We start from the raw sequence: 10506 nt of genomic DNA, 5'->3' as shown, positions 1-10506 counted from the left end.
AAGTTTGCACTACATATATCTGTGTGTGTGTGTCTCTCTCTCTCTCTCTCTATATATATATATATATAGAGAGAGAGAGAGAGAGAGAGAGAGAAATAGGAAAATCGATCATTTTTATGTTAGAATACACAATTTGCCTCCAGCTCTCATGAAAAAGTGACTTAACTTTTGCTTTTTTTCTAAAAACAATAATAGTGGCTAACAAAAATAACTAAATTTATTTTAATCTTTATTTCTCCTGTGCACAGGTTGCATACTAATTAAATTTTGTGAAACTTTGCAATATGATATATTCACATTCAAATATTCGATGACACATTTTAGGAAAAATACAACCAAGAGAATGATATGTTTTAGTTTTATTATTTATAATGGAAAGGGTGGAAGGTATTAAGAGAGAAGGGGAATGACAATAATAGCTATGGTGTTGTCGTCTCAGGAACATGAGAGAAACTAGCAGAATATGACAATAATAACTCTTTGTATGTTTAGCATTATTGTTTTGCTACTTATCAAACCAGCCTGTGGCCATCCAATTAGAAGCACCCACGTCGTTGGATTCTCTACCAAAACTCCCCCGCTCGAGTCAGTTTGCTTGCATGATTTTGCATTAATTACGATTATATTACTTCCTAACTTCTTCCCCAAATCTAGGGATGGTTAATTAAGGCTGTCCGTAATGAGAGTATCATAGGGTACAACATGAATGGATTATAAGGTACTCCCTCCTTCCATCTATATAGGGCTTAATGCGTTTTTCGAAGCTAACTTTGACCAAATGTTAGTGCAATAATATATGACATGCAACTTACACAAAGCATACAGTCAAATTCGTATGTGAAAGAAGCTTCCAATGATATAATTTTCACATTATACATCTCATGTATAATTAGTCTTGTCAATAGTCAAAGGCGGTCTTGAAAAACGTATTAGGCCCTATATAGATGGAAGGAGGGAGTAGGTTTTTTGTCATCTGGACACAATAATTCAGAAGTGTCACTCTCTTGTTTCCACCGACCAGAGAATTGCTTCCAGCCACATATCAATTTGTTTGCATCAAAAGAAAAGGATACTTTGCTCTATGAAAGTTACATAAGCTTCAAAGGAATTACGGAGTTGTCCACGACGAACACATTGCTAGTGACAATTCTTTTTCAACAAAAAGAAGCATAATACATTATTTCCACCCTTGCCTGACAGCATCGTATCATGGAAGAGCTCCACATATACAGCTAGTTTGTCGCCAACAAGGAATCTGCCCTACAAATGGTGACGCCTCATCCCGTTCGTAATGCTCTAGACATCATTATAATATCCTTGACATATGCCCAAAACTGAGAAGCACGACTACAATTTTATGCTGCAAAAATATACATATAAAACATCAATCAGCGTCAGGCAATGCATGTGATTCAGTAAAAGAAGCATACACTTGTAGTGGGTGAATAATGAAGTTGTGGTGGGTGAATAATGTACATTTTTGCAGCATAAAACAAAATAATTCAGTAAAAGAATCATACACTTGTAGTGGGTGAATAATAATGAAGCAATGCATGGCCATATTTCGGAAGCAATGCATGGTTCTCTCCAGATCAAGAAAAAAGAAACATATGCCTGCTCCCTCACACGAAATGAAGCAAACTCTCTCTCCGAAAGAAGCATATGCATTACAATGAAGAAACACATATGGTTAGGAAGCATGAAGAACATATATATATATATACACTATCAGTTGGAACTTGGAAGCATGTATATATGAAAATAAAATCCTAAAAGATATTGCCCCCAAAATTGGGAAGCACATGTGCTTCATGTACGTGACAAATTCAGAGATAACAGTCGATGACTGAGCCATACAGTACACAATGGATTGTCCAAATTCGGGGCCAACAAAAAGGACTATACAACCATATATATGCACACATATAACGAAAAACCATATAGAACATATAAATAAATTAGAGAGGAGTATATCAAGACTTTCTTGGACACAATACCTAGGTTAGATGAGGATGGTTCCTGCAGATGATGGTGTTCGAGGGGGCGAATCTTAAGTGATGGCTCCGTTCCTCAACCAGGAAAACCCTATGCCCCGGTGAACCGGAAGCCGCGTGCCATGAAGGTGTTGAGAAATTAAGCAATTGTTCGATTAATTTAATCCAATAATAAATCATGAACATGACATAGGCAGTGTTAATGACATACTGAATTTTGATGATGTATGCACGTACTAGGCAGATAGTAGAAACATCTATGCAAACCACTAGTACTGCACACATGAAAGTAAACAGGAGAGGTGTAAATGTGTTATACCCTCCAGTAGGCCAGTCGGCCGTAGCAGCAGCTGCGATGGTCCAGCAATAAAGCGGAGGAGGAGGAGCGCGCGTGTGGAACACCTCTCCTTCCTTTACACCAACTCATACTAATGGGAGAAGAGCTCACCTTATAAGTTGGTATACATCTCTCTCAACTAGCCATGTGGGACTAAACTTCTCACCACTCAATTGACAACATGGGCCATTAGGGATTTTCTGAAATTGTTAAGTGGGCCTGTAGCTCAACTAATATTCAGCAGAAGGTACTCTAGAAGTCTAGATGATGGGGGCGGCAAGGGGGTTGTGAGCTCATTCCTTGTGTGCGTCGTGTAGAAGGGGCGCGGCCACCGGATGGGACGGCGCACCGGCCCTGTTAATCTCATGGTCCAATGGGGGATGGCTGAATCATGGCGCATGGATTCGGGGTGAGAGCTCAGAGATGGAGGTGATTTGGGAACAGGCGAGGGAGATGGGAACAGGTGGGTTTGGGGCTGGTGCAATTATTATGGGAGTGATTATGGGTGAATACATGGGAACAAAATCGCCCAGATTTGGAATCAATTTCAGCCATGAGATGAAAGCTGCATCGACGTCTCTTGACTAGTCTGAAGATTTGCTCCTATCAGATTACTGTTAGGAAGCGTTTCCCATACTTTATTATGAAGGATGAGATATTAATGAGGTCAAAAGATAGATGCATTTCAATGAACTATAAATATGTGCCTTGTACTTTGAAAAAACACCACCCAAATTGTTCGCCATAAATTTTGAAATAGATAACTAGGCGAACCTGGATTGCTTAATAGATGACCTCGGTGATCAATTCTGGAGAAGATGTGCTCCCTTATTTCAGAAAATTCATTTTTTTTTATGAATACTCAAATATTTGAGAGAGAGAGAGGATGTACTCATGTACCATATGTGTATGAAATCGTTTCTGGATTTCTCAATGCCATCCAGCCTACTAAATTAGCTGCCAATCGATCGATCTTGCCTGGAAGTAATTTCTGCCTCAATGTTTCTTTCTCCTAGTAATTAAAAAGGCAAGCATTGGTTCACCTTTTTGCTCTGGCTGTTGGGACCTTCGTCTTCTTCCTCCTCTCCAGCTTCCCACTTGAACTGCAGTAGCTGCCAACGCAAAACAGTCAGTGGAAAACAAGTCGCGTTTCAAAACCAGGCTGATCCAGATTGCCAGCTATCTTCTCTGATCCCAGGACTATACAAAAGGGACAGAGTAGACAGGCTTACTTGCCCGCTTTCGCTTCTCCGTTCAACCGAGAGTGAACGGCGACGAAACCAGTCACACGCAAGGAACGATATGCAACAGAGCAGGATGTGCATCAAAACGCAAAAAAGACGGGGAAATAAAACAGGTGCTACTGATATTTTTTGGAGATGATTTGACAGAACATCGACCGAGAGCAGCAAGATGCCATGATATATTAGTAACAGCAGAACTGATCAGCACGCTTGAAACCAGTTCATCACCGCTACCTTTACTGTAAGACCAGTGGCTTATCCCAGAAATGCGCTGTTGAACGGCTCTTGGTTCCCCGCAACACGTCAAAACATAAGCGCGATGAATATGCCTGTAATTGGAATTAGGAACATATGCATTATACATTTTGCACCGGAAAAGGAGCTCTTCCTGAACCAGGTATTGAACAGAATGACAAATAAAATTAAGCGATGGAGATGCATTGATGCTTTTACATGTGTATTTAGAAGAAAAATGATGGTTTGATTTGCGTCCGCCTACCACTCCGCTACTAACAAACACTGTTTTATGATTGGTGAAAATGCCAGAACCAAAATAGATGCATTACGGACCTGCAGGAATTTCCTCTTTGTAGTCCAGTGCATTTGTCTTGCTGTAAGACTTAAGGGAGACAAGTAGCTAGCTCAGGATCGATCTGGCTCAGTCGCATCTCAGACCTACCAGAAAGAGTACAGTTGCATCAACTGAAGCTAATCCATAAATAATTTACAGTGTAGGCATAGAGTTGGAGAAACAAAAACTGGAGACGTCTATTCTTCTTCACTTCTTAATAAGGTCTTTAACAATTTCTCCTGTAAATAGTTAAAGTTGCCCTGGATAAGCTTCAAAGTTGCCCTGGACTAAAACTGAGACAAAACAGAGTGTGTGAGCAAAAAAAAAAAACACAATCTTTGTGCGGCTCCGTCTAAATTAGTTTATGAATGGGCATCAAAGTTTAGTGCTACAAACTACAGGCATTGCCACACGGTCGATAGACTGGTCCACTGCATACCTTCTAACTGAAGTACCCACACACTACTACTACGCCCTATCAAACACATGCAAAGGTAAAAACAATATATGTAGGACAGGAGGAGCATTTCAATATTTCTATTTCTTATTAATCCTTCCTTCTGTTATTTCATAAACTTTAGTACTCCCTCAGATCAAAATTAATTGCGCCGACTTAGTACAACTTTGTACTAAGGTTGTACCAAGTCAAAGTTAATTAAGTTGAATCGGAGGGAGTACTTACGAAGTATTTCGAATCCTCCTATACAGCCCTGCTGTCCGACTACCAGAACCTAGGTTAGTCGACCGCATTGTTAACTAGCTTTCTACACATGAATTAGCTTTCCATATCAATAATGCTACCGTTTCTGACTGGCCTGGCCGGCCTTTCCATGTCAAGGGAACTATGGCTGCTCATCGGCGTTGTTGTCGTCGAGCTTCCAGGCAGGCTCATGGACTGCCTCTCCTTGTTCTTCGGCGGCTCCTTCCCATGGACGAACGAGATGAATCTTCTGAGGCTCTTCCACGGTTCATGCCTCAGATATTTGCATAGCATGATACCAAAGTAGAGTAGCAGCGCGAGAACACATGCCACACCACAGATTAGGAACAGACCAAGGAAGCTCTCAAGGCGGAGCTGGTTCGAGTCGACAAGCTCACTGTTGTCAGTTGTGCACTCCCCTGTATTGAGCCATTTGGCATGGATCCGCTGCAGCTCCCCATTCTCTGACAGAGACAGGATTGCGGTGGAGAGGTCTACTTGCAAAGGGGAGTCCCTTGGAAATGCCTGGCAGAATGAATTTGTAAGGTGCTACATTTCGATTTGTGAAACAAAGTAGCCGCAGGTAAGTGCAATAAAAGTTGCATAAACTAAAGACTAGACACAACTATTCAAAGTTAAAACCTCTATTCCAGGACATTAACAGCAATTTTTGTTCTTATATTCTAATTTAAATAAAAGAATATGGTTGAACTGTACTTACAAAGCCCCATCCTCTGCTGGTGAAATCTGTGCCAGCTACCGCAATCTTGCAGTAGGTTGACAAAAACAGTTCAACATAGGGGCGCTCGTCGACAATGGCCATAACACCTCCTTCCTTAGGGCCTATCTTGAGGGCTTCAGCGTATTCTTGTGGTGAACCAAGAGCTCTTAGCCTTGACCGTGAGATGTTGAGCTCCTTGACCATGTAGTCTTGTGCAAAAGAACCAACTTGGAAACCAATAGGATCATTGCTATTTTTCAGGTCCTCGATTCCTTTTATAGAAGTATCGAGTTGTTGCACGGTCAGGATGGAAGTAAGACTCGCGGTATAGCTGGATACAATTATCAAAACAACAAACAGCCATATGATCAGGACACCACGCCCTAAGGTGCTCATAGTATTTTCTCCTGCGAGCAGATACATATGAAATCACGAGTCATGCCTCATGCCTCAGAACAAAATGTTATAGCCAAAAAAAACACATAAGAGAGAAGGTTGGTTTACTCACTGTGTGCGAAGAACAAAGTCGAAAAGCTGAACCTGCAGGCAATAAAAATTGAAATTATAATCACAGCAAGGAATCACGCCATTATAAGAGCATTTGGCAAATACATGTGGAGAACAGGAGAAGTATGTGAAAACAGGAAAAAATATAGCAATGCATCATAAATATCATTAAGCGAATATATATGCTGTGCATGTATATATGTCTCACAAGATTATTAAGATAATACTCCCTCCGTCCCATAATATAAGAGCGTTTTGACACTAGTGTAGTGTCAAAAACGCTCTTATATTATGGGACGGAGGGAGTAGTTCATTGGTAATCACTAGATGCTTCATTTAGGTATGTTAACTGGCCACTGCTCTAAGGTGCTCGCTGTATGCAACATATTGCACAAGACTTGTTAAAACATCAACACTTCGAAAACAGGAATGATATACAAGAAGACGGTACAAAAGGTGCAGGTCAGCTCCTTACCAGAAAATAGTTATTATTTGTTGACATACTGAACCACGGAAATCGTCATTGATCCGATGTTCAAGAATCCAAATAACCACACCCAGAATAAGAAAGAATAGCCCTGTAACACACCACATCTCCAAACTAAATGGCTGCAAGAATGCCCAGGACGATGTTATATGCTCTTTAACCGGAGCCAAGATAACCAAACCTGTTTCAATGAATGGCTGGGTGAAATCAAAAGTTACTGTCCGCCTCATTGTAATTGCAATATCCCCTATAGCTGCATCAAACTCCTGCAGGATAAGATGCCCCTGGTCAGCATGGTATATGATGAAATGGTTCGAGGAAGAAAAAAGAGGCATTCCGTACTTACATTTGATTCAATCATCTGTACGAGTTTGTCATAATTAGGATTTTCAGTACCATTCCCAAAAGGTACAAACTTGTAACTAACAGGATAAGGAAGCAAAGCCAATGCCTGAGTAAAGACATCGATGCAATAACCCTTCATTGACCCAGTAGCATTGTCTACCGTGACGATCTCTTTGAAGCTAAATCTGTTGGGAACACCAATTTTCAACTGCTTGGCATTAGAAGGAAAAACCCATCCTCGAGGCCTCTGTGCAGTCTCCCCAGGCCAAATAACATCATAGAGATGCTGATTGGCTAGAGAAGTATTAGGAGGCTTTGAATCTAGAGCCTCTGGAGAGACAGTCGACAACAAGCCAGAATACTTTGACCAAAAACCAATGGTCCGCATGCCATTTCCGATGACATTTATGATGTCATACGCAGGGTGAAGGAGGTTGCCTACAGCATCGAATTGCACTTGCCCAGATAACCCACTGAAGTTTACCTTTCTAATCTTCTCCAGTAATTTATTTCCCATGTCAAAAATGCTCATTGCTTCAAGGTGAAGAGTTCCTCCAGTTCCATCATGCAAGTCATTTGAAAAGGAAATCCTACCACCATCATCAAAGAAGGCATCCAGAGCATGAGCTACTGCCCAGACACTATCATAAACATAAAAACCATAAGTATTTATACAAACATCACTGTAGTTGTACTTTTTACTTTGCGTGCTCCATTTGGAGACCAAATTACTCTTCATCTTTGAGTTGGGAATATGTGGCCGTAAAGTAAGAACACCTTGCAGACCAGATATAGTCTCAACAGGAACTGATGAATTAGCATCAAGATATGCAGACAGCCAGTCAGTTGCAATCCACACATAGCCGTTGCCCATCATGTTCAGTTGGTGTGCAATAGAGAAAAGCTTGAGTCCAGGTTCAGTTCCAGTATGGAGAATGATAACACGAGACTCCATAGAACTGACACTAACCAACAAATTTATGAGGTCACTCCTTTTAGCGTTGGAAGGAAACCCAACCTTGTAGGATATTTTGCAGCGCTTTAAAGTAAGTGCATCATCCAAAGCAGCAATGCCATTTCTACCATAAACATTATCAATGTATATGGCAGTCACTATCTTCCAGTGGTTGTAGTCAACAACTTCTGCCACAGCCGCCATTTGATAGAGATCACTGGGACCCGTCCTGACAAAGAACGGGAACTGTATCGATGAAAGAGTTGCATCAGAAGCAAAGGACATCAAAGGGACTCGAAGCTCATTTGCTACGTATGAAATGATATGAGAAATTGTGGAGCACTGAGGGCCAATGAGTGCAATAACATCAGTCTCCATGAACTGCAAAGCTGATACAAGGAACACGGCATCATTGCCACAACTCCACAACAGAAGTAATAACTATTTGAAGATTGTGAAATGAATGAGTGGCATTAAAGCTAGCCTACCTTGAACCATGCCAAGGAAACCATCAAAGCAATTTGTATCCTTGATTTGAACCTTTAGTGTAGTTCCATTTAGAACTGTTGGATCAGAGTTGATATCTTCCAAGGCTGTATGGATGGCAACTGCCGCAACACCCCCGGTGGTGGAGTCAAACTGAAGAATAGACCCAATATTCACAACAGGAGGTCCTGTGGCTAAACTCTTGCAGATGCCATTAGGGAACAGGAGCAGAGAAAGAACCAACAACATGAGAAAAGCTATGTCCATTATGCCTCAAATGGCGCAAAGGCTACTGGACACTGTCTGCATGCTAGCAAACTATTTATGTGTTGGAAACGCCCTCCTGTAAGAAAAACCATTAGGCATATGTTATCATGATACCAATGCATAATTCTTCTATTCTCCAAAGTAACATACTCCAATTAAAAGAGTACCAACATTTGGAGCCTCAGCCCAAACGTTGAAAGGAAATCAGCAACAAAGAAGCGAAAAATCAATCTGAATGAAGCAATTGCAGGAATTTTAAACCGCTGGGTTGAATATCGCAAGGAAAAGCAACTTGAGAGAACAATGACAGATGATTCGACTAAACACGCTAAGTAAACACACCGAATCTAGTAAGCAGCACAAAAAAAATCGTTATGTTTCTGATTTAGAAGACTATTAGAAAGATACAGATCCAAGGTTGGGCCAGCAAGCATCCAAGAAAGTCAAGAAGCAATGTGGTCCTTAGGCTAAAGCCAAAACATGTGGCATGGCCATACTACACTGAACAGATTCCAGTTTCCAACACATAAATGTGCAGGAGCAGGTGCAGGTGCAGGTGCCAAACTTTAGATTATGCACTTGTCTCAATCATCAGACAGCAAACAAACAAACAGAACAGAACAGAACATACAACTTTATATGTAGTACTATGCTTAAGGCCGGGTGCTTCCTGCAACCAAACAAATGACAGTAAACGGTAAACAAAGAGCGCATATCCCAGCATTCTTATGCTTCTCGTGCACATTTTCAGCAACCGGCGGTAAACGGACTGAAACCTGGAAGAAGTGAAACGAGGCCAGCCGGGCCGACACCCTGCGCACAATCCATCGAACACCTTGCAGACGGGCACGCAGAGAGTAGACCAAGCGGCAACGGCAAGCAGGGCCGCCATTACCGGGGTATGAAGCCACAGGAAGTACACAGCTTTCCCTCCGATTCCTCGCTCGGAGTCCAAAGAAAAGGCGGGCATTGGCGGCAGGGAAGTAGGAGATCGGTGGGAGGATCCGAGAGGCGGGACAGAGAGGGATTTCGACTTACGAGCCGGATTCGGCGCCTCCGGAGAATAAATCTCGGTCTCCCCTCGGCCACCGGCTGCTGCGCCGCTCGGCGACGACGGACGATACTGCTCCTCAGGGCAGGGCAGGAGAGGAGCAGTACGAGGAGGATCCTATTCCCATGGCCGTGACGGGCTCCCACCGAGTGAGCTCACTATTACTGTATTTCCATGTTCTATATGTACTGAATTTGGTGACATAACAAACACATACTCCCTGGAACTTATGATGCCACTTTTGAACAATGTTGATATAACACAATAGCATCACAAAGTTCGCGCGGTTTCGTTGATTAATCTCTTTTCTACTCCCTGGAACTTATGATGCCACTTTTGAACAATGTCAACGTTATGCATTTGAGAAAATGTTGAACGAGTACTTAAACAATGTTAATCAAGAATTGGGAAATTGTTAAATGTGTATGGGTCCATGTATTAAAAATGATAAAAATGTTTGATCATGTATACAGAAATGTGAATCAAGCATTTTAAAGAGATGTTGAACAAGGGTTTGAAAATGTTAATCAAGCATTTGGACAATGTTAAATGTGTATAGAAAAAAAAATGACCATGCATTAAGAAAATGTTAATCAAGCATTTATTTTTTTTGTAAAAATGGCAAAAAAAATTGTTGACCATGTATTGAAAAAATGTTAATCTTGTATTTGAAAAATGACAATCAAGCATTTAAAAAATGTGTACAGAAAAATCTTGACAATGTATTACAAAAATGGTTGGTTTGTATTTGAAAAATGTTAGATGTGTATTAGAAAAAAATGTTGTTGACGTATACAAAAAATGTACAGTAATAACCAATAGAACAAAGGAAATAAACAAA

General features: G+C 41.1%; 1 protein-coding gene across 3 annotated transcripts; it reads right to left on the bottom strand.

The window, feature by feature from the left end:
- Window positions 1–1009: 1009 nt before the first annotated feature.
- On the bottom strand, window positions 1010–9797 carry LOC125517166 (glutamate receptor 3.1-like). 3 transcript variants are annotated; one of them, XM_048682354.1, is made up of 10 exons: window positions 9653–9797; window positions 8350–8690; window positions 6908–8250; window positions 6550–6827; window positions 6076–6107; window positions 5568–5974; window positions 4948–5371; window positions 4146–4250; window positions 1998–3904; window positions 1010–1360 (listed from the first exon to the last, which is right to left on the bottom strand). In XM_048682354.1, the coding sequence occupies exons 2-8, from the start codon at window positions 8612–8614 to the stop codon at window positions 4234–4236; spliced, it is 2766 nt and encodes a 921-aa protein (XP_048538311.1). In that variant the 5' UTR covers window positions 8615–8690; window positions 9653–9797; the 3' UTR covers window positions 1010–1360; window positions 1998–3904; window positions 4146–4233. The 3 variants fall into 3 exon arrangements, with proteins under 3 accessions (XP_048538311.1, XP_048538309.1, XP_048538312.1); XM_048682352.1 differs by having other exon boundaries at window positions 4146–5371; XM_048682355.1 differs by lacking the exon at window positions 9653–9797 and having other exon boundaries at window positions 4146–5371; window positions 6908–8107; window positions 8350–8512.
- Between the last annotated feature and the right edge of the window lie 709 nt (window positions 9798–10506).

This window comes from Triticum urartu, chromosome 6 (assembly GCF_003073215.2).
Source record: "Triticum urartu cultivar G1812 chromosome 6, Tu2.1, whole genome shotgun sequence".
NCBI lineage: Eukaryota > Viridiplantae > Streptophyta > Magnoliopsida > Poales > Poaceae > Triticum > Triticum urartu.
The sequence above is the reverse complement of the archived record's forward strand: the minus strand, read 5'-3'. Positions and strand labels throughout refer to the sequence as shown.